The sequence below is a fragment of the Nothoprocta perdicaria genome, unplaced genomic scaffold (genome assembly GCF_003342845.1).
Source record: "Nothoprocta perdicaria isolate Ctin4 unplaced genomic scaffold, notPer1 scaffold_6, whole genome shotgun sequence".
Classification (NCBI taxonomy): Eukaryota; Metazoa; Chordata; class Aves; order Tinamiformes; family Tinamidae; genus Nothoprocta; species Nothoprocta perdicaria.
The window spans coordinates 9,456,643-9,481,662 of NW_020455865.1; the positions used below are offsets into that span (position 1 = coordinate 9,456,643).

General features: G+C 51.1%; 1 protein-coding gene across 1 annotated transcript in view; it reads left to right on the forward strand.

Moving 5' to 3' along the window:
- Positions 1 to 359: 359 nt before the first annotated feature.
- Positions 360 to 25,020, forward strand: part of NSMF (NMDA receptor synaptonuclear signaling and neuronal migration factor) — a 32,857-nt gene continuing 8,196 nt past the window's right edge. Inside the window, exons 1-12 of the mRNA XM_026049639.1 lie at positions 360 to 385; positions 1,280 to 1,341; positions 8,874 to 9,341; positions 12,821 to 12,896; positions 14,169 to 14,174; positions 14,789 to 14,857; positions 17,919 to 17,971; positions 19,959 to 20,048; positions 21,716 to 21,837; positions 23,285 to 23,368; positions 24,385 to 24,418; positions 24,571 to 24,641. Coding sequence (XP_025905424.1) covers positions 360 to 385; positions 1,280 to 1,341; positions 8,874 to 9,341; positions 12,821 to 12,896; positions 14,169 to 14,174; positions 14,789 to 14,857; positions 17,919 to 17,971; positions 19,959 to 20,048; positions 21,716 to 21,837; positions 23,285 to 23,368; positions 24,385 to 24,418; positions 24,571 to 24,641 — 1,161 coding nt within the window. The remainder of the gene's footprint in view (positions 386 to 1,279; positions 1,342 to 8,873; positions 9,342 to 12,820; positions 12,897 to 14,168; positions 14,175 to 14,788; positions 14,858 to 17,918; positions 17,972 to 19,958; positions 20,049 to 21,715; positions 21,838 to 23,284; positions 23,369 to 24,384; positions 24,419 to 24,570; positions 24,642 to 25,020) is intronic.

Consider the following 25,020-nt stretch of genomic DNA (forward strand, 5'->3'; position numbering starts at 1 on the left):
GTGGGTAGAGCTTCCGTGTGCCCCTCTCTGGGGGTGCTGGGGAGGCGGTTTGGGCTGGCGCCTGGGGGCTCAGCCTGGTGCTAGGCAGGAATTCCCAAAGAGCAGCCCGCCACTCCGGAGCGTTTTGTGTCTGCCCAGGCTCAAACTTAGCCCCGGAGCGATGAAACCACTCTCTTCTGCACTGCTCCTATCGATCGCCTGTTGCTGCCTGCGGGTGACAAATGGACTTCCTGGTCCTCCCATCTCTAGCCACTCGAGGGGTACCCGGCAGCGTGATTAATCTTGGCCCCGTTGGGAGGAGCTGTGCAAAGGCGGTGCGAGAAAATCCAGGCTAAACGGGGAGGGGATGACGCTGTCGCATGGCAGAGCTCAAGGTTTTTTGGAGGTCAGAGCCATTTTGTGCCTGCACGTGCGGTGTCTAGGAGGGGCTGGAGGAGGAGGATGTGGATGCGAGGAGTCCTCCCTGCTGCTGCACGTCTCGCTCCGCCGCTGCTTTCCTTGGCCGATATCTTGGCCATTTCAAAGGACACCTCAACCAAGATGTCCTTTCCTGCAGAGGTTGAGCTCTGAAAGCTTTTCCTAGATGAGGATATCCAACGGGTTTTGTAGAACTCGATTTCTGCAAAAGTAGATATTTCTGCAAGTCTGAGCTTGTCTTGCCTGGCTGAGTCTTAGTGTGTTTGAGTTGGCAGCTGGTAACCCATGGGACCCGGCTCCCTCGGAGAACGAGGAGCTGCTTCCACGGGCTCTTGTGCTCTTTCTCAAATGCAGATGTCCACTAGGCTGAACATTAAGATGGCACAACCTGGGGGTTGAGCAAGGGCAAATGGGTCTCGGATCATCAGCTCCGCTGGGAGCGTGCACGGAAGGGATGTGGGGCACCAGGGCAGACGGGCAGGCTGGGGGCGACCAGGGGGAGACCCCTGGGCTGCTGGGATGGCCTTAGCTTGGACAGGGTGCTTGGAAGCAGCAAGGCAGTTCGCAGGCAGTAGATACCTGTGTTCACAGAAGCAAATCCCAAGTTAACGTGGGCGCCTTCTCCTTGCTGTGCTGTAGGCTCAACTCAGCCTGGGCTTTTATTCCAACTCCGTCTAAAGAAATGTGGGAAGGTGGGAGCCCCCACTGCTATTGCAGTGCATGGGAGCTGGTGTCTCCTGAAGCTGAAGGAAGGACAGGTGTAGGAAAAGAAAATTAGATTTGAAGTGCTTCTCCAGTCTTGGCCTTAACCATTATCCGTTTCTCTCTCTCTTGCTGCCTTCCATGATGCTTGGACATGCAGAGCGGCAAGGGCTTTTGGAGAATATCTTTCACAAAACCATCCCGAAGGTAGAAACGGCTCAGGTAAGAGAAGTGGCACACACTTATTATATTTCTATGCAGATTGTACTTTTCAAAATAACCCTTAGAATGAAAAGCATTAACGTATCCTAAGAGGTCAGCGTGCAATCTCAGCAGATGGGAGACGCAATAGTCAGCTTAGGGATCTGTTGAAGCCCTCGAGGGCAGAAGGCAGTTGGGTGGCTCCTGGGGAGGGGGGACTGTGGGGACAGGGTCAGTTGTAGTGTGCAAGTGCCCTGTCATAAATCCCATCATAAATGGGAGATGTTTCGGCTGAAAAATACGGGTGGCGCTACACAAGGGTGCTGCACTGGCCGGTCACTCCTAAGTCTTGCTTTTACTGTGGAATAAAAAAATATATATAAGGTGAGTTATGATGTGTGAACTGATGTGCTCAGCATATGCGTTTGTTGGTCGATCTCTTCTGTGGGGATAGAGCTTTCTGTTTTACCTAAAATGTAAGTGTGTGTTTATAGGAAGGAAGTCCCTGCCTTCCTTCTTGATCTGTTCTGCTGACCTTCAAGTTGTCCTTGGTGGAATAGCACTTGCTTTGTGAATGGGAGCACCTGGAAAAGCTGTGGGGCTGCTCTCCGAGTTCCCAGGCATGAGAAATTCCAGTGACACATTAATTATTAACAGGGCTTATTCTAAGAATAAGCCACAGTGGACGTGGGGAGGAAAGAGTAGAAAAAGGTTGAGGTCCATTAAAGCTAAGGTCAGGAGCCTGAGGCAGAGGAAAGGAAGGGTTGGACAGGCTGCAGAGAGGCCGGTCATGGCTCAGCAGACATCCCAGTAGAGCAGCATCCTCTATCGTGGCCATTTTTGCAACTGCTCTTGTCAGCTGGAGCCTTTTTGTGCGATTTTCTGCAATCCCTCATCCCATTGCTGACCACTTTGGAGCATCCTTAGCTATGGGTAAGGAGAAGATGAAAACAGAGCTAATGGGACTGCGTTGTGGCTGGACAATATTCGGCCGTGGGTCTCCTCAGAGTCGCTGCGCAGGGGAATAGCAGAGCTCATTGCCCATGTGTGGCTGCACTTGTGCCACAGCCCTGCTGCCAAGGGCAGCCTCCTCTCGGCCAGGAGCCGCTTCTGCCCTGCTTCAGTCCGAGTGAATGCAGCTGCTGTGGGTGTGAATCAAGGAGGGAGGGATGTGCATGATTATACTGCAGTCCTCACGGGAACTTGAATTGTAACTAAACTAATGACATTCTCTAGAAATGCTCTGAATGTCTGCAGGAGAGAAGCATCTTTTTTTTTTTAAATCATCTTTTGAAATTCTGTAGCGTGTAATTTAACACAGTTGTAGCATTTCTTTAAAGGCAATCATGGTAGAGAGGTTATTTATTTCACAAAAATTTTGAAGGTAGAAAATCTGGCCCCGTTTCACATGTACCAGCTGTCTAATTATGAGAAGTCTTTCCTTCCCTGCAGAAAGAGAGTTGTTTTTGTGATTTTTTTCTAAACACTTCACCCCTAGCTTTGAGAAACTGGGGAGAGATGGTAACTACAGAATATATATGAGCAGGATAGGCTACCACGTCCTAGACTTCTGATGAGGGGTGATTTATTGGCAAGGCTTTTCTTACCTCCCGTTTTCAGCACTGCAGGACACTGCAGGTACTCAAGGGCGTACGTGGAGGAAGCAGCCCATGAAGGACACTTCTGGTAACACCTTCTGTAGCTTTGGTTCTTCCTGATGTGAAGCCTGAGCACTTCACGGGTCAGCAATGCCGCACGCCTGGTCTGTGCGATTCTCTGACGTCTTCTGGAGGCCGTTTGGGTGACCAGGGAGGTGCAGGGAGTGCTCAGGCCGTGTTCTGGTAGCCTGCAGCAAGGAGTGGTAGCAGAGCTTCCTTCCCTTTGATTCTCTTTTGGAAGCGGCCGGCTGCCCGGTGTGTGTCCTCATAGAGAACAGGCCCTTTGGGACCCCTCGCTTTGTCCTTGTTAATCAAGAATCAATCTTTTCTTTTTCTCCTGATCCTTAAGATACCCTGAGGGCTTGGAAAAAGGGAAGGTTGGACACAGCAACAACAGAGACCACTGATGTGGCAAGGGGGCTGGAGCCAGAGTGGTCATGCAGCTCCTGCTCTCCTCCTGCCTCCCTTACTTGCAGGCTTATTCATGCAAACAGAAGGTCTGGAAAGGCTCCCAAAAAGAGCGCTCTCACACGTGGAGCATTAATTCTTCCAAAAACTTTTCATCCGTGTCTGTGGAATGCAGTTGATGAAAGGGCGAGTCTCCCTCAGGACAGCCCTGGATGGAAGATAGGGAGAAGCACTGAATGCTTTGAGGACGAATGCAGTAAGGCTGCAGAGATCAAACGAAAAGGAGTGATTGCTGCAAGTCCCACTAGTGCTTGGGGGATAAGGAGCTTGGGGCTTCCACAGGGATCCCCCCTCCAGGTTCGATGTTGGAGGCCCTACACCAAGCTACTGCATTAAGTCTCTCTATGTTCATATACTGGGGGAGCAAGAAAAATACCGAGGGCATGAGGCAGCAAAATGAAAAATAAGGATGAGTAAAGCAGTTGGGAAATTTCCTCTTCTCTGGAGGGCAACAGTGATGCCTCACAGTAGGTGGATCCAGACCCAGGGTTCCTTTGCTGAGGAAGGGAAGGGAGCTGGTGCTGGCTCTGTTTCCTCGTCCTTCTTGTCCAGGTGGCTTCTGTTTTGCTCAAGTTGGGTTATTGGAGGGTAGCTACTGCTGCAAGTGCTGGGGCCTCCCCTGTAGGATCCAGCTCTGGGCTGCCCGGAGCTGATGGAACTTGGGCCAGAGCTCCCTAGCGTATCTTGATTCACATTTGCTGTGTTTATTAGGAAAAAAAGAGTGATTATTAGCAAAAATAGTGTAGCTAGATGCTTTGACTGCTACAAACCAAACTGGATGGTTACCCAAGACTGAAACCAACCATTTTTGCAAGCTCAGAAGTCATCTTCACTTCTTCATCTTTCCAGAACGTTTCAGCCGCCGGTGAAAACCCTGGGTGTGTGAGGAGGAGGAGGCTGCTTGCGACCTTCCCAGGCTAAGCAGCCCTGGGGAGCACTGGCAGGAGAAACCTGCCCTGCCAGGATCCAGCCCTGCCGGGATGGAGCCGGCGGTGTCTCCAGCCCGGCCATCTCGCTGCGCCCCGGGCCTCGTGCTGCCATCATGGCTGGTGCCGAGCAGCTCGCGTGGCCCTGCCGCAGGAGCACTGGGTCACTCGCCGCAGAGGAAGCTGCGGAGGGAAATCACATCCCCGACGCGTGGGGCTGCTGCCAGGTGCGGCCAGCGCGGGCGCCGTGTGGAGCCATCCCGAGCCTCGCCATGCAGCACCGGGGCTGCTTCTGACGGAGGCAGCATGGGTCACCGCGTTGCCATGGAGACGCTGAGGCAGGCGCAGGCGCTGCCGCTCGCTCCTCTGGGCCTCGGCTCGCAACAGCAATCGCATCTGTTCACATTAATGGTAGAGGCCACACTAAAGCACTGCAGATCCCTGAGACGCGGCTCAACGCCATCGCCAGTTTGTCTGATTTCTTGGCCCGTTTTAGCTCACAAGAGTAGCGGGAACCATTTGCCATATTTAAGTTCCCTCGGTTTTCTCGGAGTTGCTTGCAACCCGACATCCCCGTACCTTCCCGCTCCCCAGGGAGCAGTGTGACCTTCTTCCTTCCTTGGAAGTGGTGGGATAGAGCACCAGATACAGCCACAGCGCCACTGCCTTCGTCACACTGCGGAGTCTCCCGTAGGGAACCTCGTGCTTGTCGCACAAACGCTGCCCTTGGCCTCTCTGACCAGCTCCTCGCAGAGGCGCCGCTCGCTTCACCCTGAAGAAGGGCCAAAATGACTCTGACTTCATTTTAAAAAAAAAAAAAAAAAAGGGAAATTATATAAATTATATCTCCATTTTTATCTTCCTGCCTCATGCCTCTCTGTTTTGAATAGGGTTTTCCTATTTTTTCATATTTATTTCTTTTGCCATGCCTGTTTTGTGCTGGCAGCATCCCAAGGGACACCGCCAGGAGCGTGTGGTGCCGCAGACCTGAAACTGCACGAGCAGCTGCCAAAACTCTCTTGGAAACCTCCTGCTTCTTAGCACTGAGCTGGTCTCTGGCTACTACAGCCCTCTGCCTTCGTCTTTGCAGGCATCACTGGGCCTTCTGCAGTGTAAAGTATAAAAAATATCTTCATTTAATTCTACTGCTACAAACACTGCGAGTCCATGTCCTGAAACCGAGCATATTTCAGGGAGTCTTTGCTAGTCAGGGCCAATTCTTCGTTTGCTCTTGGCCCAATAAATTGAGGAAGCTTCTGGTCCAGAGAGTAGGGGCAGAGGAGAGAAAAGAGTTCTCAGTTCTACTTTTGTGAAATGATGGTTATATATATGTGTGTGTGTATATGTATGTACACATATATGTATACATATATATATGTATACATATATGTTTTTGATAGGATTTATCTAGATTCCTATTTGCCATTTTGCTTCTAATGGTGGAGCTGAGGTTTTAGATCTAAGATGCTTTAATCATCCATTTGGCTCCTAACTACAGATTTTATATATGACCTGTATAATAGATGTATATTTAAGCTTCTCTCCATGCCTACTGGCTATATTCTGCCATGACTTCTGATCTTGTGCATTGCAGACAGTCTGCATCAGGTATGAGTTTGCTTGTGTGAGTCTCTCCACTGATATGGATGGGCATCAATCACCTGAGACTCATCCTTTATTTTGTCTAATAAATTCTAAAAATCTAATTAAAATTCTGAATTAAAAATTCTAATAAATTTCTTCTTATTTCTTTTAGAAATGTTGTTACAGGGAAAGAAACTGAGAAAGCTTAACTTAAAGTTAGTTGCATGATCTAGGTCTGCATGTTGAAGTAATTCAGAGATACTGGATGCCAAATAATAGATTTTAGGTATTTGATTGTAATAAATGTGTAATAATCAGAACACATTTACTGAGAGCATAGATTCTTCTTTCTATTCACCCAAAGGATCATGAAGTAACAGCAGAGCTGATCACTGCTGTCAGAGGCTGGGTCCTTGGCAGTGCTCACGGTCTTGTGAGCAGTGAGTTTTGGGCAGAAACATCCCAGAAGAGCAGGTAAAGCCACGAAGAAGGGAAATGCAGTCGGGGAAATAGGAAGAGGAGTAACGCTTCTCAGGACCTAGGCTCTGGGTGGACTGTTGGACTTGGCCCAAGTAGAGTAAGTTGTGAAAACCCATGGCCTGGCTGGGTGCGGGCTAAGGTAAGCTAAGTACGGCCTAAGTAAGGTAAGAAGGAAGGATTATCTGCACGCTCTACACAAAAGCCTTTCTCATCAGAGAGGCAGCTTATATCAAATATATTAACCCAAGATCTGTAACCTTGTAACTGTAAGATAGGTTCCAGGTAAGAGTCAATCATGTCCCATTTCCACCTCTAACTCTGGACTTCTCTGTTTATGAACCTGAGGCTGGGGTTTGGCTCTCTGTGCTTGTAGTCCTCAGCAGCTTCAGACATGCTGTTTGGGGCCCTTCTTTCGCAGTGCTGACCGAGGCCTTACAACCTCACTGGAAGGTTCAGATGGCAAGCCTTGCCCTCAGAGATGGGAGCTGGGGAGTCCTCATGTCTCTCAGGACCCGTTTGGAGCACGGAGACGCGCCGCTGTCGGCGTGTGGCTCACGGCGTGTGATCCAGTCTGCTTGCTGTGGTGCTGCAGTCTCTACTCCATAGAAATAAACCTTTCCAGGAGGAACGGGAGCAGCTGCCAGCTACTCTACTGTGGTGTCTCAAGGAATATCTAGCTGTGCCCACGCGGATTAGTAAATTTGACAAGCTGAGATGAGCGCCTAGAACTAGTCTTTGTTTTTATCTTAAAAGCTGCTGTGCTTGGCGTGGTTCAAATGGCAAATTTCACGGCGCTGTCAGTGGAGGGGGATAAAAAGCTGGCTCGGGCTGCACGATGGTGGTGTTTCCTCTGGCTCAGGATACTCTGAAGCACAGGGAGCCGCTGGGGGGGGATTGTTGAGTGGCTGGTGAGCAGGGAGTGTGTCCTGCTGGGTGCACAGAGTGCGAAGCAGAGTGCAGACCCAAGCTCTGCTCTGGGGACAGGTTGGGCTGCACTATCTTTTCATCCCGTCTCCTGGGCAGAGTGGGGGGACACGTTTATGTCCTGGCGGTGCTGGAAGAAGTTGTATCTCAAGCAGAGAAACGAGGTAAGAGTGACACAATATGCCCCCACCAGGGAAATCCTGCTCCTACAAACCTACAAATCCTACAAACGCAGCAGCAGCAGAGGCCCTTAGCAAGCTGAGCAGAATCCAGTGTGGCCTTCAGATTCAGAAGCCCCGCGTGCAGGTCCTGGGGCCAGCGTAGCACAGGAAACCTCTCTTGCACAGCCATGGGAGCAGCTCATAGGCCGCAGGTTGCGGTGCTGGTGCGAGGTGCAGGTTGCACACGTGTGTCCCGCAGTGCCACGAGGTGACTCTCCATCTCTCATCCCTCGTGACTGACTTGAAGAGAGCCAAGTCCTGGGTCGGTGTCCAGAACAGCAGCTGAAGGAAAAACATTCGGGTTTTGCTCTTTTTTTTTAAAGCAAGCAATAAAGAAATGGGTTTGCCTTTTGTGTATAATGCTGCTGCCCGTGCTGGATGCCAACGATTTTATCTTTGCTGGGGTAGCAGTCGCATGACTAGTGCCTTCCCTGCTAAGCCTTTTTAACAGTCCCTAGCTGCTCCCCAGCTGAAGGGAGGTGGAAGGGGTGATTAACAGCCACTTGAGAAAGGGATTAGCAGGTGGGTGGCAGCTCCCCTTGGCTTCATGCATGGAATTGCCATGGAAATGCTGCCGTTTCCCGGCGCTTCATCCACTGTGTGGGCTCCAAAGGCACTTGCACTCGTGGGCCTCCCTCCTCGCGCTCCTGCTACCCGCCAAAGGCAGCTGGGTGGCTTTTCTCCAGGGCTGCTTCTGCAGGCAGTGCTGGTGTCATCTGCACCCGTGGGGCTGGCCAGGGCACCCCAGAGAGCCGTGCCACCATGTCACAGCTCTCGGCTGAGGCCTTTTGGCCTCTGCTTCGTGGCCAACTGACTGGCAGAGAATCAACATGAAACCCTTATGGTTGCCCCAGCCCTTCAGCTTAGAAAGCGAGAGTTTGGCGCACAAGGAGCATTTGGAGTGTGTGACTTCCCACCAGTTTCAGTGGGTACCAGGACAGAAGTTGGGGGTGCCCCTTGCCCTGCAGCGCGGTGGAGCTGCTGGAGCTGCCGAAGCTGCCCAGGCTGCTCTGCCATGAGCGCCTGCAGACCGCGCGCCGGGAGCTGCGCTTGCTCCTGCTCCGTGTCTCATGGCCATTCACTGGTTTAAACTATTGGGCAAATATGCAAGAAACGTCTCTTTTCAGTAACGCTCCTGATGATTTACAAGACTGTCTAGAAATGTTCACCCAAAAAGGTTCTGCGGAGGCCCTGCTGTGTCTCTCTTCTTCCCTTCTCCTTTCTGCAGCAGTAGCAGAGAGTCTCCTGAAGCTGTCTCGGGTTTAAGCAGTAAAAGGTGCTGTCTCTTGCAGATCACCTGCTAGCAGACTCCTACATGGGCCAGGAGGAGTCCCCCGAGATGCAGCAGGCAGCACAGAACAAGCGGCGCCTCTCGCTCATCTCGGACGGCAAGTTTGAGCGGAGCTTCACCGAGGAGCAGCCGGAGAAGATGCCGAGCGAGGGCCCCAAGCCGCGAGTCTACACCATCTCGGGCGAGCGGCCGATGCTGTCAGAGCACGAGAACGAGAGCGTGGAGCTGGTCGTGATGAAGGGGGCGGCCGCGGAGGAGTGCCAGCACGGGCAGCCCGGCGGCCCTCCCGGCGCCAGCCGCCCCTGCAAGGGCTGGCCGGGCAGCCGGCAGGGCTCCAAGGAGTGCCCCGGCTGCGGCCGCCCGGCCGCCCCTGCCCAGCACTCCTTCGACCTGGAGCCGCAGCAGTGCAGCGAGCCCGCGTGGCACAGGAAGAGGCTCGAGAGGATGTACAGCGTCGACCGCGTCTCTGGTGAGTGCGTCCTGCTAAGCGAGGGGGCCCAAGGGCTCTCGGAGACGCGTGGCTCGAGGGCGATGCCCGGCCCGGCACAGCAGTATCGCTGCGGGGTGGCTGGAGCTCAGGCCCCTCCTTCAGCGCTTTGCAGCGGTGTCTGCAGAATGGGATGGACAAAGCGGGAGCTTCAAATAAGCGGAGCTGGAGGAGCCCCCTTGTCTCGTCACGGCAGACAAGCAGGGTGTTTTCATGCTGATTTAACGGAGCTTAGTGGGGATTAATTTGGGGCATCCCTGGAATGGCTCTGTGTGGCTGGAGCTGGCTCGGCCGGCTCCCTTGCATTGTGCCGCTTCGGAGGCTTTCCCTAAATACTGCCAAATAAATGATACTGGACTCCTCCTGCACTCGCTTACTGGGTGTTTTCAGGGAATACACCTTGTTATTTCTCATTTGCTTTTTAAAATAACCTGCTTGTTTTTTAAAAAATTGACCATCAATCAAATATATGTCTCAATCTGTGTGCTTTGCATTAGAAGCCAGGAAACAGTCCATCCTCATTGGTAGGTTCTGTACACGGCCTGCAATGTGCAATTTTCCTGCACATTTTGTAATTGCATATTGAGGCTTTTAGAGCCAAGAGCAGGATAACTCAAGGTTTTCCCCTTTCTCCACAGCATGGAGAGGTCTGGCTTGTGTGGAGATCAGAGCGCTCATTGATACCAGTTCCAGCTCTAAGACCCATTCTGAGTTGGAAAGCATAGATTTTCTCCTGCAACGTTGCTATATTTGTGTTAAAAGCTGTCTTGAATAAATCAAAATTGTGTTCTGTGCTGTGGGACCTGTGAGCCGGGTTACATGGTACAGATTAGGCTTTATAATATATAATATATAATAATATATATAATGTTATATATATATAATATATATAAAAATGTGTATATGTAAGCTGCATGTATATATACACATATATATATTATGCTTTTGTATATAGATGGTGGCATTTTTCATTAGGGCTGGTTATCAGTGTGAAATGGAGATTGTCCTTCTGAAAATACATCAGCGTAGTGAATGGGAAGGCCCTGGACAGCCTGGGACCTGCAGGAGCTCCAGGAATATTTCGCGCGCGGCACAGGGTGGGTGCCCTCTGTGCCCGTCTGTAGCCCCCGCGTGCTGGCACGGCTGGCAGCAGAGGCAGAGCTGCCTTGCAACCAAATCCCATCATTTGCACTGGCACCACGTGCTGAAAGTTTTCTCGGCTTGGCCTAATTTGTGCCCTCTACCCAAGTGCTATCAGTGAGAGAAAAACCAGTAACTGGTGTCGCTGCAAGAAGTGTTTCCTGGAACGTCCTTCGTGCATCGCTAGGGGAGAACACGGAGCAAAGATGAGTGGAGACAGGAGAAAGACTAATTTCCCCTGGGATTCATTTCACGATGATGTTTTTTCTGTTTGGATTTACATAACGGGTTATTGCTGCAAACCAATCCTCACGGCAGTTAGGCCAGATTGGCGTAGTTTAATATGGATTTTTATGTTGAGCTTATGGTATCTAGCACCATTCCGAGGAGCACAAGCTATTCCCTCCCATATTGCTCCCCATATCTGATGCAAACATGTCCGCTAGCAGGCGAAGGTGCCGTGGTGTTTCCTGCTGCCCGGCACGTGCTGGAGAGATTGAACAGTGTCATGGTTTCTCCAGGCTCTCCTCGTCCTGTGGTTCCTTGGCTGCTTCGTCATGGTAGATGAGAAAAAGAGGGAAAACGCGATGTCGGTCAGACAGATTTCCAGACCTTGTTCAGACAGCACCTCACGAGGATATTAGCACTTGCTCATAAGCTCTCTTTTGAATTGAAACTAGTGACTTAAAAGCTGGAAAATACAGTAAGACATCGTCAGTCTTTTGAGATGTGTAGTCCCAGAAACATCTGCACGGAAGTGTTGACTAAGCCCAAATTCACACAACTGCTCCTCCTTCAGCACTTCTAAGAGATCGAGACTTCAAACAAATAATCCATTTTCTATTCAAACAAATAACACATTTATATTCCGAGCTATTTTGTATTATTCTCTCTGTGGTATTTGGCGGAGGGCAGACAGATGAACTCCATAATAAGAATTTGGAATACTAGCATATGGTTTTCATTTAAAATATATAGTTCCTTAGGGTGCCCTTACACAAGGCCTGACAAACTGTCAGCTGATAGGAGTGTCTCTGACTGCTTCCTGCAGGATTTCCTGGGGGCTACTCCCATGCATGGATTCATTTCAAAGGAAGCCTCCTCACTTGCATTTAGCATTTTTGCATCTGTCCTTGTAATTTCTGTGCTTACAGGTATCTGCAGGATCACTTTATAGGTAGATGTGACCTATATGAAAAATTTTGGTGAGATATCTGATCTGTAGTAATTATATTTGCAGTAGGCATACAGGGCTGGCCTTTGGCCAGGAAAAGTGAGTAAAAAATATTTGTGATTATGCCAGAAAATTAATGACTGAAATACTGTAGTTGCTGATGGTCTTAAAACTCCGGTGAGCAGAACACCACCTTGCCAAGTGCTGTTGAACCTGTCTTAACCAAAGGAGCTATGAAATTGGAAGCAAAACACACTGCAAATCGGCCTCAAATCCTAGGAAGATCCAGGAGGGAGTCCAGGGAGATCCCACATATCCCATGTTAACATAGCTCTGACTCTGTGGCTGATGGACTTTAGCCAGAGTTCCTGTTAGGAGCTGTTTTTTGGTCAAATTCCTCTTTCTGTGACACCAGTGTTTCATAAACATAATTAGTAACGTATTTCAATGCCTGTTCTTTACCACTTAGTGACTGTTACGTGGAGGTGATGAGGTCTCCTAATGCAATGGGGCTGGCAAGCAACACACAGCTCGTTCAGGCAGGGCAGCTTGCAAAGGGAGCAAATAAGTGTGGAGGGGTTTGCAGGCTGCTCATGAGCTGTTTGACTGCTAAAAACAGAGGCAAAAAAGAAACCCAAAGCGTGAGGGCCAGATTATCACAGACAGGTGTGTAAGGGATAGACTGGAAAACATGAATGTGGGAGAAAAGTGTCCCAGGCAGTAATTTCTTTTAGAGAAAGGGAGTGCTGCCACAAGGGGTTGTATTGGAAAGAGGCGTTTGAAAGAGATATTCCAGAGACTGGAAAATGCTTTTAACGAGGAATGTTTTTTCTGGTGTTTTTTTTTTTTCCCCTCTTCTCCAAATGTCCCTCTTTAGAATGATCCAGGGATTACACTAATCTCCTGTGTTTAGGAGAGAGCTTTCGTTCTTCATTTAATAGCCTGATAGGTGCAGTTCAGGAGGCTTAGCACAAATTTCTAAAACCCTTGGTGGTAGCCTGGGTATGAACGGGGAGGATGGGACTCCCGTTCAGTGCAGGGTGGCCTGTGGAGGGAAATGCCGAGAGCACCAGCCTGGGAAGGGCCTGCTGGGAGAACCTGGCTCTGGCAGCCGGATTTTTCAGCTGTCTTTCTGTCTGTCTTCCAGATGATGTCCCTATACGGACCTGGTTCCCAAAAGAGAACCTCTTCAGTTTTCAAACTGCTACCACAACTATGCAAGCGTAAGTGAAACGACTGCTCTGGTTTCGGTCCCGTATCTCGGAGCGTGGGCTCCACCCGGAGCTGTATGGCAGAGCCCGGAGCGCTTGCGTTTGACACCGAGATTGGGAGCGAGCGCCTCGTCTCTCTTTCCTGCGCTCCTAATTTCTCTTCCTGCTGCTCCTACGTGCTTGTTTTCCCTTTCCCTTCTCACCTGTTGGCCGCCCAGCCCTTCCCCACGTCCCTGGTTTGCTCTGTGACACTGGGCCCTGGCCACCTGTGGAGACCCCTCCGCCATTTGCTGCCCGGAGGAGCGGGCCGGTCGGGGCCTGGCGCCACCCGTCGCTGCGGAGGTTACGCGTCTCTGTGGCACGAGGGGCCGGCCCGCAGCCTCTGTCGCTTGAAGAGGTGTTGGTGAAATCTCTGAGGAGTGGCAGGGGACTCCCGGTTCTCCATGGCCTCTCCCTTCCCACTGCGCTCAGGATTTAGTGCCCCAGGTTGCTGCTGTGGTGTGGGGGAAGCAGTTCCCAAGGGACTGACGAGAGTGGGCAAAGCCTGGGTTTGAGGTAGTGCTCAGCTTGTGTGGTAAAAGCTTCACTAATGCCCACCTCTCTGAAAAGCTAAGGCAGATGACGAGGAAAATGAGAAGGTGTTTGGTCTTCTGAGACCTTTTGCCAGCCCTGTAACCTCCTTCCTGTCCATGTCTGTGTTGCTCTCTGCTCTGCTGCTCTCCATTTCTCCTCCTCTCCCTTCCATAGTTATCTTCTGTTGTCTCCTCTTGCCCACATGCCTTGCCTTCTGCAGAGGAGCTGCTTGCTTGGGTTGGGATAACAGGAGCGGAATTGGGCATGTAAGGACAGAGGGAGTTGGACTGAGCACTGCTCGGCTCGGGACGGGGTGCTGGGGCCCTTGGGCAGCGCGAGGGCCGTTTGGAGCATTTTTGCTTTTCTCTTTGCAAACATTGATGGGAAACAGGGGCTTTTGTTTTACAGTCCTGATCTGTACAGCTGTGCAAGTTTGTATTTCGGTACAAATACAATTGTGTGTTCTCCAAAGCCACATGGTGCTTAATTTGTGACCAAGCCACATTTTGACACTGCCCCAGGGAGGATTTAGCTTGGTGAAGTAGGAGATTCCCCATTGAAAACTGCCTAGTTTAAAAAGCCATTTTCTTCCACTCAACAGGAAGTATTTGCTCCTCTGGAGTGAGGAGTCCCTCAGGTTGCTGCCTGGGCTTAAGCACTAATGAATTCCTCTTCTTTTTCTTTTTCCCTTGCGTTTCCTGGAATCTCTAGCATCTCGTAAGTACAATCTGTTTTGTTGTGGTGATTTTCTTTTTCTTTTTTTTTTTTGTTTGTTTTTTTGTTTTTTGTTTGTTTCCTTGTCTGTTGATGTCCTGGATAACCTCCTTTCCTCTCCTGTCTGTCGTACTCATTCGTGCTTTCCCTGTGCTAGGGCTGCTTGTCAGCTGGCAAGAGCTTAGGCAGCTGCACTTAGGTCTACATGGACTGCGTTGCAGCCATCCTCATCTTCGATGTGAAGGCTACAGTTGCTCATGTGCCTCTGTGCTTCTTGGTCCTGGTGTACAGAGGTTTTGTCTGTGATTTCCTAGGTCTCTTCCTCAGTAGCAGGGACTGATGGCTCCTCATCCCCCATCTTTGGGCCACCCTCTAGCCACTCACTTTAGGAACAACGGTTTCTCTGGCCACCTGCTCGAGAGAGGGAGGACCTCTGGTTTGGTGACTTGTTTTGCCTGGTCCTTGACTCCCACTCAGTTCTGCAAGGCTTGGCTCTCCTCCTCAGTCAGCCTAACCTCTCTGTTGTCTGGTGAGAGCTTCCTCTCTTGTCTATGTGTTTCGTGTCCTCCCCAGTTGAAAGCTGCGTAGTTGGTTAATGGCTTAAAATGGTTTCCCAGGGCATTCAGGGGCTACGCAGAGAGGAAGAGACGGAAACGAGAGAATGATTCGGCAGCTCTTATACAGAGGTAGGGCCCATTTCCCCGCAGCCCTGACCCTGCCTGGTGTTGCATGGGCCCGTCGGGTGCTGTTAGTGACCTCAATGACGTTGACCGTGGTTGTCCCTGTCTGTGTTGCTGTTCAGTAGGGACATCAGCAGCGGTGGTGGAGGAACCATGGAGGTGAATGACACTGTGGTACCCAAAGTGGCTCAGCTCTGTGTTCTTGGGCAACACTGCTGAGTTTCTCTTGTGCTTCCATACCTATTATTCAGGGTTTGTCAGGTAGAAAAATGGATGTGTCCAACTTGAACTCCTCCCTACTATTTGGGATTTTGAGGTTGGCTGAACGTGAAGCCTGTTAGCTGGGCTGCATCTGCAGGTGCTCCTCAAAAGCTGAGACCTAAGCAAAGGTGACATCTCTAATGACCAAAAGTCAATTTTGAATCATTTTTATTGAAGGACAGAGAGGAAAGGAAAGAGGACGGGGAATGATTCCTCGTGTGCTGGTGTTATAGGAGGTTTCTGGTTTCCCTCTGCTGGCCTTGCAAGGCGCGACACATAACACGGTAGTCAGAGCTCTTTTGGTGTCTTAACTGTGCCAAGGCTAATGTATTTTGGCAGCCACCTAAGCAGCATAACGCAGCATTTGTGATTTGTGTCCTTGGTTAAAAACTGCTGTGGTGACTTCAGCACTGTTCAAAACAGAGTGGGAGAAAATCATCAGGGTTTTGGACCTGGGAAATTGCCAGGATTTTTTCTTTTTAATCATCTGAAGATTTTTTTCCCTCAAAAAAGAAGGGAAATAGCAAAAGCAAAAGACTCTTTAAATGAATAGGCAGCATCATTTTTAAAAGAGAGACATTTCCCGGAGTTGAGTTTTTGTTAAAAAATGACTCGTTTTTGTGGCTTTTGACGCAGGAGCAGGAGTGGGGCGCATGGGTGACGCCAACTAGGTCGGAGAGGAGGCGGTCGCCGCGCCCTGGCTGAGCGGGCAGTGTGTCCCGGGGGACAAGGCAGGCCGGGGCACAGCTGCGAGCAGGAGCAGTCTAGGTCTGTGCGGTGCTGAAGAGGAGGCAGGCGCGTCCCGAGGGCCGGTGCTGGCTGGGGGTGGCCCTGCCGCCGCGCTCGGCTCTCTCCCGAGCCCTTTTCCGCCCCTGGGCGCTCTGTGCCGTGTGCTGGTGCCCAGCGAGGGCGGGCGGCGGGCGCAGCATCGTGCTGCCGCGGCGGGCGCTGCCGCGCGCCGTGCCCGCCCGTGTGCCGGGGCTCGTGCAGGCAGGACCCGAGCGTCACGAGCGTGTGCAGAGGGTGAATCGTGCACTCATCATGGTGGGAAGAGACCCTCAAGATGATCGAGTCCCACCGAGAGGCGTCGTGGGTATTTTGCTGAGAGCTGAGGGACTTCGGTAATTCTCTCGGTGTCTCTGGCCGTTATTTGGTGAGTGAATGAGGCAGGCAGGGCTGTAGGCAGGGGCTGCCCGGGAGGAGCAGCCCGCGCGGGATGGGCATCGTGGGGGCAGCAGGGTCTGTGTCCATGGCCGTGCGCGGGAGCCTGCTAGGAGGAGGAGAGTTGTTCAGCAGAGGGGTCATGAGGAGCCTTTGCTGCTGACTGCAATTTAAGTGGGGCTTGTTGGATCTTTGATGGGTGAAGAGCCCTTGCCAGTGATCAAGTAACACTGGTGCAGTTGATGGAGGCAGACAGGGAGCCTGGGCAGGTTTCTGTAGCCCCAGTGCCCGCGGAGCACAAAGAATGTGCCAGCTTCCCCTAGGATATTGTGTTTATTTAGGTTTAACAGAATGCGACAGGCCGGGATATTGGTCTTCACACACCCCGGAGGGCTTTGCATGCAGAGCGAGCCCAGCGTCTGTTTATGAAGCATCTTGGCTTCCTCTTTGAAGAAGTAAATCTTCCTGTGTCTGAGTAAAGCTCAAATAAAGCTCTGCAAGGGAAGAGAGGGGCAGAAGGTGGTACAGGTGAAGGACTGCCCTCCCAGGGGGTGTGTTTGGCTTCTTCTCTCTGCATTGAGGTAGAGAACTCGACTTGCTCCAAACTATTGAGTGTCTGTGTTGGAAGTATCTCCTATTTAAGTAAATTTGCTTGCGTGTCTACACATCTGTAACGTGTCCTTATTCATCCCAGCTGCTTGTGTGAGCTGGATGACTTGTCCTCTTCCCTGGCTGAAGTCTCTTGTTGCTTGTTGTCCGAGGTGTTTGTTGGTGGGGCAGGAGGGAGTCTAGGAAGTGCCCAACTCTGCATAGGCTGCTGGGGGTCACCGATGTCCCCACAAAGGCTGCAGTACAGGACAGAGTGACCTTGACTAGGTAGAATTTGAGGAGGAGCGGGCCTTTTTTTACTAGTCCACCTGCTACTCACTCCCTCTGTCCTCTCTGCTGTCCTGTTTGGTTCCTGTCCTGTTTGGTTCTTGGCTGAGTGAGCGACAAGAAGCCCCGGGAAGTGGTGGGCTGGATGAGGAGGTGCTTGGCCGTGGGCTCTGCCCGCATGTGCCGCGGTGGGCAGGTTGCTGCAGGCCGGGCATGTGGGCCTGTTCCACCTTGCTGAGCGCAGCTATCCAAGGTGGAAGAAGCTGCTTCCGTGTTTCCTGGCTCTTTGGCCTGGCAAGCAGCGCAGTCTGCACGGGTGCTGGCCGCACTGCTGGGGTTTTAGCAGGTGCTGTGAGTGCTGGGGTGAGAAGCTCCATAGCACGGTATGTTCATGATGCTGGGCATGGGGGAGCCTGGCAACCCTGCACTTTCCATGTATGGAAAAAAGGAGAGAGGGGAGCAGGTCCTGCGCTTACCGAGAGAAGAGGGAACGATGCCGGTGTGAACAGCATCCGTGTGTTCAGCAGAGATGCCTTAGGAAAGCGGGAGCTTTCCTAAGCTCCCAAAACAGGAGGGCCCAAAACAGGAGGGCCTGAGCAGGGCATTGCCATGTGGGACTTTACTTGCCCTCCAGTCAGCCCAGAGATGCCTAGAAGGAAATAAGCTGCCTTCCTATTTTAATTTTTTTCCAAGCTTTTTCAGTCCTGCTGGGCCTGGGTGTTCCTCTACATTGCCTTTCCTCAAAGGTTTTGTTTGGCTTTTCTTTCAGGAATTTTCGGAAGCATCTCCGCATGGTGGGGAGCCGAAGGGTTAAAGCACAAAGTAAGTGAGAAACTGCAAAATGTGGCTGTGAGAGATTGGGGTTTGTGCCAGTGGGACAAGGGAGTCCCATGTTGTGTCCAGACACTGATAGAAAGGACCCAGCCATGGGCCCAAGAAAAGATTTACCCCATTGATGCCATTTTACCTGATGAAAAGGAGGTCAGGTTGGTGCAAGTCTCCAAGATGCAGCCATTTCTGCGAGTGGATTTCAAGCTACGTCCAAGGAACTTCTGCCATGGTTGTAGGAGATCTCTGGGCCTCAGGCCGGGGTGGAAGGAGCGCTGCCCGTCCGTGTCCTCGTCCCACGCGCAGCTTTGGGCGCTGATGCAGAAGCTCGTGAGCAGCAGCAGAGCAGAGAGGCCAGCAGAGCGAGGAAGGGCTGCCCGGCCTTCTGCCGAAATTAAGGTCCTGCTGCGGCCGCCCAAGGACACTCAGTGCTTCGTGTGCTGCGTCAGCCGGGGCCTCTTCTCTTCCCCCGTCCCAGCACCATCTCTGGGGAAGGTTGCCCAGGTGGATGAGAGGAAGGTTGAGGGGAGAAAGAAGAGGAACATGCAGAGAAAAGAGATCAGAGCAAGGGAGGGAATTAAGGGAGTGTTATCCCTCACTGGAAGAAGAGCTCTTGACCCTAGGGAATGGGAATCCTCTTTGAGGAAGTCACCAAACGTTGGCTGGGGCAGCTGCCTTAGTGCTGCAAGCTGCCCAGAGCTGAGAACAGTGTAACCAGTTCCTGAGTGATGAGGTTTCTTTCAGAAGAGGAGAGAGCTTGTTCTTCCCTCCCTGGCCAGCCATCATGCAGGGACTACCCAGAGCAAGGTGTTGCTGAGCTGGGTTTGCATCCTTCTCTCCCTCACATGCTTTGGGAAGTTGATAGCATTGTCCTCGGAAGTGTCTTTATTGGCATCTGAGTTAGCACTGCCTAAAGTGAACAGGACCCACCTACCCCAGAGCTATCTGGATGTTCAGGCACATCTCTGCTTTGGTAACTCTCGGGTCATGTTTTCAGAGCATTCTGCATGGGCATATTAGCTCAATGCCTGGTTTGAAACGAAAGCTAAAAATGGGGAGCACCCAAAGGGCTTCCCATGTGGTTTGTCCCCCTGGAGAATATGCCACATGTGGACTGCGGTGGGGGACAGGTTGCCTTGCAGCCCTGTAGCAGCTCTGCAGTGAGTGCTTGTGCTGCTGACATGACGTGTCATTACTCGATAAACCACAGCAAGCTTGGTGTGTGTTCTACTAGAAATGGATACGAAGCTAAGCTATAGCTCTACATTGCTGTTAATCTAATGGCTGTCGTGCCTGCTTGCCAAGTTAGACATCATGGTTGGCGGTTCCTAGGAATTTGTCAAAGGGGCAGCCAGCTGGGCCAGAGCTCCCTGGATTCTGCTGGGGAAAAGCCATAACAAGAAATGCATCTGTGGCAGGAAGAAAAGGAGGAGAAGAACTGCCCATCATATTCCTGGCAAGCAGAAACTGAAAGAATTCTTCTTTTCCAACAAAATTCAGGAACCTTACGCTTTCCGGTGGCCTTTCTGTTCAGTCTTGCTCAGATTAGAGTATCACTAAAATGAGAAAAGGGTACCCAAAAACATATGAAGGGAGAACTGACAGGCTGACTACTGCCTTTTTCTCATCACATATTTGTCGTTAGATATTGAGGCCTTTGAGTGAGGGCATTTACACCGAGACACTGGAATAGCCCTGGTTAAATTGAGCTGTGAGGAGAGACCATCAAGAGCCCTCCTATTTCTGTGCTCCCTTCTCCACAATGGCTCTGCTGAGGAAGTGGGCACTTCGTGTGCTGCTGTCTGGAAGACAGACCCTTATTTTGCTCTTGGAGAGGACTCTTATAATGCAAGTAGAAGAAAAAGCACAGGGGAGTTCGTGTTGCTTAGCTTTGATGGAAATCTGCTGGATGTTTTGTTGTGCTGGCAGCAACAGAGGTGGCTTTGGAGTCTGTTAATGTCATGCTTTGGTTTTATCCTAGCATTTGCCGAACGGCGTGAGAGGAGCTTCAGCAGGTCCTGGAGTGACCCGACTCCCATCAAAGCTGATTCCTTCCATGACTCTCGAGAAAGTGAGTTCTGAGTCCTTTGAGCTTCCTCCTGTGGCCAAGCGCTCCAGCAGAGGCGTTCACTGGAGTCCCTCTGTGTCCTTTTTCCCCTCACTGTGATTCTTTAGTTTCACAAGATGTAAGGAAATAGCACTCCAGGTATATGCACATGTTCACCTGTGTGCACCTGTGTTTCCGTATAGATGCGCTCGTGCTCTAACCTCATTTTCTGTGCAGTTGCCAAAGGACACCCAGTGGTACAGCTCTCTTGTGGCCGTCTGTTCCCATCCTACCTTATTTGCTTGGCATCAGGCAGCTCCTCTGGAAATGCTGGCACCTGCCAGGCCAGGCTGCAGTCCCTGCGGTGGGCTGAGCCGCCCAGCTGCCCACGCAACAGCCTTTTCTGAGCTCCTTCTCAGGCCATGGGAGCTCTGAGCAGAGCCGCAGCGCTCCGGGACATGTAGCTTTGATTTCCTGCCCGTGTTTGCTGCACAGGTGATGGCTTGGGGCAATCTGGTCTCTGTCTGGGCTGCTAGGAATTCTGCTGGAATCCCCTCTGGTGCTGCAGTTTGCTGTGTGCAGGTCCGAGATGCTGCTGTGTTAATTTGAAGGAGGAAATGCCAGCATCTTCCCACTGTCTTTTTGTAAAGTGAAGGGCTTTTTTTGCCTGTCTACCCAGATCTTTTTGAAGTCCTCTTTGGACGTAGTGGATGTGAGTTTGCCCATATGGAAATGGGTTATATCATAAATGAATTTCACCAATGAAACGTACTGACCTTGCAGGTAAGCTCAGGGTTCAGCGCTCCTCGCTAGAGAGGACACGGCACCAGGTTGTAGGGAAAGTTGTGTGAAAAGGCAGGTTCAAAACATGACCCGACTGTTCCTTTGCAGTTTGTGTGCTCTCCACACCCTCAGCTAACTCAGAAGCAAATGGAAAAGACGTGGTTCAGACAGGCATGATCTGTCCTCCAGACGCTGCCCAGTCACATTCGGACATCCCAAAAGGCACAAGTAGAGACATCTCGGTTTTCTTCCTTGGTCCCTGACTTCAGGGAATCCTTCTTTCTATTTTTAACTTTTAACAGTCAATTATATTCCTTCCAGATGTTTTTTTCCCCCAGGAAGCTTTGAAGGCCAACAGGTAAGTTGCAGAGCAAATTCAAGTATACAGTTGCATTCCTACTGTGTTTGCTGTGGCTGTCCTTGTACTCTGGAACTTCTCTGCCAGGATCAGCTCGACTAACAAGGTGGAGCTTCTTTAAAACCATTCAGAAGATGGAGTCAGAGAAGAAATTATTTCAAGGAGAGCAGCTTTGAAGTCCTGGGTCCGTTGCTCATCCACTTGGCAATGTTGAAGTGTGGAGAGCTTTTTTCCATTTCACCCCCTTTGGTATTTCTGAAATGACAGGGGAGTTGTTGTGAGTTAGTGTTTGAAAGCTAAAACTGGTGATTGTGAGAGTGATGAAAATGTTATGTGATATGTGTTATCAGGCTGTGTCTGTGTACGCTGACTTGTTAATGCTGTTTGTTTAGAGGTGCCAGCCTTGAAACGTGGTGTCTGTCACTCTGTAGGAAAGGAGGTCACAAGTCTCACGGCTTGTGGTACGTCTTGCAGTGTAGCTGCCAGCCAAAGAAGACAGAGTGGCAAAGGCAGGCTCTTCTGCCCTTGTAATGCACGCTGTTTCTGGCAGGCCATGACCTTCAGGATTCTTGTGGCACTTTGGATGGTGACTTTGACTTGAACTGGGAAGCAGAAAAGGAGATTGAAGCCATGGCGTGTGACGGAGAAGACTTTATTCCACCAAAAATAATGGTGAGGCTTTCCTTCTTGGGTACCTTTGTCTGCTCAGACCCTGTCCCTCTCCTCAGAGCTGCTAATTTTAGGATGTTTATGTAGAAGAGACAGGGTTTTGGTTACCTGTAGGTGACTGCAAGTGTGTACAAGTGTCGCTTGGAGATCAGCAAGACATGACATGGTCTTCAGCATTTATTGTCGCTGGAGATAATGTATTAAAAGAAAACAAAACAAAAGAAAAAATAGTCCAACCCCTGCTGAAAGTAGAACTGTCATCAAGACAGGTTCATGATGAGCCTTGACTACCCAGTGATGAAGGACTGAGTCCAAAGTCCCGTCAGCTCCTGCAGGAGCTGCTGTTGCTCCCCTGTTTGTTTTTTGCCCTGGAGCAGTGTGCCACCCTGGAGGTGCTGCCTGCTCTTTCATCGCTTCTAGATGTTGGGTGGCCCCGGTGCCCTCCTGCGGCCCTTCAGACAGGGCCAGGTTCTGGCACACCCTTCCTTGGAAAAATGCACAAGTCATCAGCAGAAGCAGAGCCTGGAGCTGCCTGCTGGGGTTCAGGGCAGCGCTGTCGCCCGGCACCGCTGCGTTTGAACGCTTGGGGGAGTAGGGGCATGGAGACGCTCTGCTTGTGTACTTCACAAAAGAGGTGTTTTTTCTGGAGTCTGAGCAGAAAGATGGAAATTTGAGGCCAAAATAACACCTTGTGTGTGATTGCTCTGTGTAAATATGGGGAGGACTTAAAAACATGCTTGTCATAAAGTCCCGTGGTTACTTGGGGTAGAAAGAGTCGAAGTCTGTGACTTACTCCATAAATTTCACCTGAATTGAAGGCCCGGAGGAAGTTGTCTCTGAACAGGCACCTCAGCAAGGGGCAGAACTGCTGGGTTCAGACGAGCCTCTCTGCCACTGCTGCTCCCTTAGCTCTTCTGGGCCTGGTGTCCTCAGCACAGCCTGGGTGGCAACCAGGAGCCTGGAAGCAGCAGTTGAAGCCGCAGCAGAGCACAGCCCCTCAGAGAGCAACCAAGCCGAGACGGTGCAGCGCTGTCCCCAGCCTTGCCACGGGCACGTGCACGAGGCCCCTGTCACCATCTGTTTATCAAGTCTTGCTTGGCTTGAAACCAGTTGGGTGGTGAGAGGAGGATGAGCCCTGGCCAGAGGGTGATGTCCATGAGGACGGGTAGGAAAGGGCTCCTCGTTCTGCGTTCCACCTTGTGTCTCCCCAGCATGCGGCCAGGGCTGCTGCCTGCAGACACTCTCCTGTGTAGCGGTAGCTGGGGGCCCGGGGCTCCCTGCGGTGCCCCAGAAGCTCAAAGGCCCTTCCGTAGGGATGCAGATAGGCTGGATTAGTCACTGCTTTTGGTAACACCTGGAAGTGACGGAACAGGATGCTGTTGTCTTGGCCTCTGTGCTTTTGTCCAGCCTCTATTACTCCTTCTCACCCTGGTGCCCTTGTTTCTTGCAGCTCATTTCTTCCAAGGTGCCCAAAGCTGAATATGTCCCAACGATTATCCGCAGGGACGACCCTTCCATCATCCCCATTCTCTATGTAAGTAATATCGTTTCTGCTACATCTGGGTGCATGGGAACTGGCTCCATACAGTGATTTATTCTGTTCCTGTGTCCAGCTCCTGGCAGGGTGATTCTGGAACGCTGATGTGATTTGGAAAAGCTGCCAGGAAAGGGCAAGGGTGTTTGGGGGGCTCAGATTTATTGGGGCAGCTCTCTGGGGGCTCAGTCCAGGTGGAAGGACAAGGTGGAGTGAAGACAGCACTTGTGGCTGCCTGGCTGCAGGCAGAGCTACGTAGTATGGAGAGGTGAACAGGGAAAGCAGGGCAAGCCTCAACACCCAGGCAGAGCTGTGTGTTGCCAAGCTCAGGACTTCTCCTTATGCCCCTCCTTAGAGAGTAGAGGGCTGCAGGCTCCACAGTGGCGCGTGGACTGACCCATCCTGCCCTGCACGCTGCTGCATCCCTGCCAGTTGTGAATTTAACCTTGATTTTTCACACAGGACCCCTCACCAGGAGTCTTACCTGAGCAGGTGTCTGAAACACCAGCAGCGAATCATGGATCCCTTTTCCTTCTTGCTTTATATTCACATAATGGGAAAGGGAAGGGTTGGCCTGCCCAGAAAGCTTGGTGCCAATGTGCAGCAGACTCTGCTGCTGGGCATCTCGCCCTGTGGCCTCTGTAGCCTCACAACCCTTCCCTGAAGAGCTGGACTGTTGCCGTGATGGTGCTGCTGGGCCCAGGGGCAGAGGGGCCAGGTTGTTTGTTGGCCAGCTGGTGCTGATTATATCTAATGGTGTTTGCACTGGACCCATGTCTTCCTCGTCAGTTTAGAGGATTAATTTTCAAGTCTTCAGATGGACTTGGTCTTCATGAATCATTCAGCCTTCTGAGTCGGGGTTAGGGTGGTAATTCCCATGATTGTGCCTGGGGGCCATCAGCTGGCCTGTGTTTCCCTGGGAATGCAGCTGTGTGCTGTGCTAGACACATCTCGGTGGGTAGCATGGAAGCTGCTGCAGCGAAGCTGGTCTTGATAAACCTTGTGTTTACTTCCAGGACCATGAACATGCCACCTTCGATGACATCCTAGGTATGTGAGTGTTGCTTCCTTTTTCTTAACCTCTGCCCATTCCAAGTGTAACAGGGCAGTATGTTAATGTCACTCTGCTGCCTAGACCTATTCTGCAGGATTTGTTTCTAACTTCCTCCATGGCTCACCTTTCCCAATGTGCTTTTTTGCAGAGGAAATAGAGAAGAAACTTAACATTTATCGGAAAGGCTGCAGGATCTGGAAGATGCTAATATTTTGCCAGGTACGTGTTAGTTGTTAAACCCATGATGTTTATTACAAATTTGTCTCTGATGGGGAAAATTAAATGGAGGAACTGATCTTTCAAAGCCAGATTCTGTTAAAGTAGCTGTATGTATGCAACTTCCACTTCTCATTTCCCCAGAGAGTTCGTAATCCCTAAGCTGCTGTGAAGGCAGCAAATAAAATTTGATTTAGTGTAGTCAACTCCAGCGCTTGGTTGTTTCACAGCTGCTTTTGGGGAAACTGAGACAAACATTAAAGTGGATCTCAAAGGAGGCTTTATGAGAAAGGAACAGGGATTTGTGATGTGGTGTTCGTAGTTCTCATACAGCTTCACCATGACACTGACGGCGGCTGGTGCTGTGGATCAGACCCACGGG